This window comes from Cystoisospora suis, assembly GCF_002600585.1.
Source record: "Cystoisospora suis strain Wien I chromosome Unknown contig_12048, whole genome shotgun sequence".
NCBI classification, from domain to species: Eukaryota; Apicomplexa; class Conoidasida; order Eucoccidiorida; family Sarcocystidae; genus Cystoisospora; species Cystoisospora suis.
In genome coordinates this window covers 1-1,667 of record NW_027164811.1, presented here as the reverse complement: position 1 = coordinate 1,667, position 1,667 = coordinate 1, and the positions used below count along the sequence as shown (strand labels likewise).

Below are 1,667 nucleotides of genomic sequence, written 5' to 3'. Positions count from 1 at the left end.
GATAGATAGATACACTAAAGATAAATAGATAGATAGATAGGGGTGTGTTCGAACAGCATTTATCTTATTGAGATGACATCTCGTCTATTCTCCATCGCGTGCACCTAGTCAGGCTGATGTTCTTTTCCTCTTTACCTTGCAACGGGTGAGAAATCCAAGAACGAATTGTATATAAGCCAGAAAGCTGTCCTTCATCCCTCTCCCCCTCGATACCTGTATTATGGATGGTGTCTGACAGAAGACATTCTGTATAGGCGTCTCGCACTATAGCCTCACAACTTTCTTGACATGAACTCCCTAAAGATCGCTAGCTAGCCATACATGATGTCTACATATCGCCATTTTAACAGGCACACATAGCCAGACTCTTATAGCTTATATAGATCGACATCCGGATACATGCAGACGGATATATATACGCGTGCAAGGAGAGTTCTTATCTCTTTACCTCACACGTAATAGATTTCTGTATAACCACTGCGACCCGTAGAAAGGGAAAAGAGAAGCAAATCAGATATATGTATAACATATGAGATGAAATCGATATGTATAGATATACATGATCCTCTCTTCTTCCTCTCTTAAGATAGAAAGAGGTTAGATCGAAATAGGCTTGATCTAGATAAGAAGAAGCGCTACGACATGCTCTTCTTTCTTTACCTTAAACGTCGCTTTCGTTCTTCCTTTCCTGTCAATGCTTTGAGTTAGCTGCATAGAACGTACAACCGTCAGCTGTTTTTTTCCTCCTTTTGCATGCACTCGCAATCGAACTTGGCCTTTGACTTCAGCGACATCGAGGAGGCGGGGGTCATACAGCCATCCACGGCCCCGATCAACACTGGGAGGAAGCTCTCCCGTTGTCGCAAATTTCAAACATTCTACGACTGTCTGAAAAAGAAAGAAAGAGTGAGAAAGAGCAGGGAGGAAGAATAGAAAGAAGAAAAGGAGGCTAGAATGCTAAATCGAGAGAGAGTGCGATTCGGAAAGAGGAAAGAAAGATTAAAGGAGAGAGCGGAGAAAAAGGATGAGATGTCATCACTATGACAAAAAACAACATATCCACGAGAAGAGATGTCTTTGAGGTGTATATACAGCGATCATCAGAAGATAACAGTCTTGAGCGAAGACAAGAAGAAACACAGCAAGTGTAGACATATCTAGATCTATACCACTCCTCAGTTTAACGAGATCACTCGTGTCTCCGAACTATACAAGGCTGTTGAAAGAAAATCCACGGCTGTTTCTTCGCTGTATGGATGGACGGCGTCATCGTTGATCGAAATCGAAGAAGAGCAAACGAAACTAGATGAGAGACACGGTGAGAAGTCGTTGTCCGTGACGATTTCTAAGTCCAATTTAGAGAGAAAAGAAGAGAACCATGGAACGAGACAGCCGGGGAGACGAGACGGGAGAGAAGAAGAGCATGATGAGAAAAACGTTATCAGGGGGATGGATAGGTGAAGAAGAGACAACCTGCAAGAATCAGTTGAGCTGACCGATTGAAATATCGGAGGGTACCCCCGGGTGTGAGATAAAGACGACCTATTGCTAAGCCCCAGACTTTCATATAGAGAAATACAAAAGAACAAAGCAGACTTCTCTTTCATGGAATCCAGCCGTACGCAGGCACAGATAGATAGATAGATAGATCTATGTATACATATATA

At 42.7% G+C, this 1,667-nt stretch overlaps 1 protein-coding gene across 1 annotated transcript in view; it reads right to left on the bottom strand.

Moving 5' to 3' along the window:
• CSUI_011467 (smc n terminal domain-containing protein) overlaps positions 1–888 on the bottom strand; it is a gene marked incomplete at its 3' end in the record, with an annotated part of 1,587 nt that extends 699 nt beyond the window's left edge. The window contains exon 1 of the mRNA XM_068071565.1: positions 661–888. Within this exon, the coding sequence (XP_067916459.1) occupies positions 661–714 (54 nt within the window). The remainder of the gene's footprint in view (positions 1–660) is intronic.
• Positions 889–1,667: the final 779 nt, after the last annotated feature.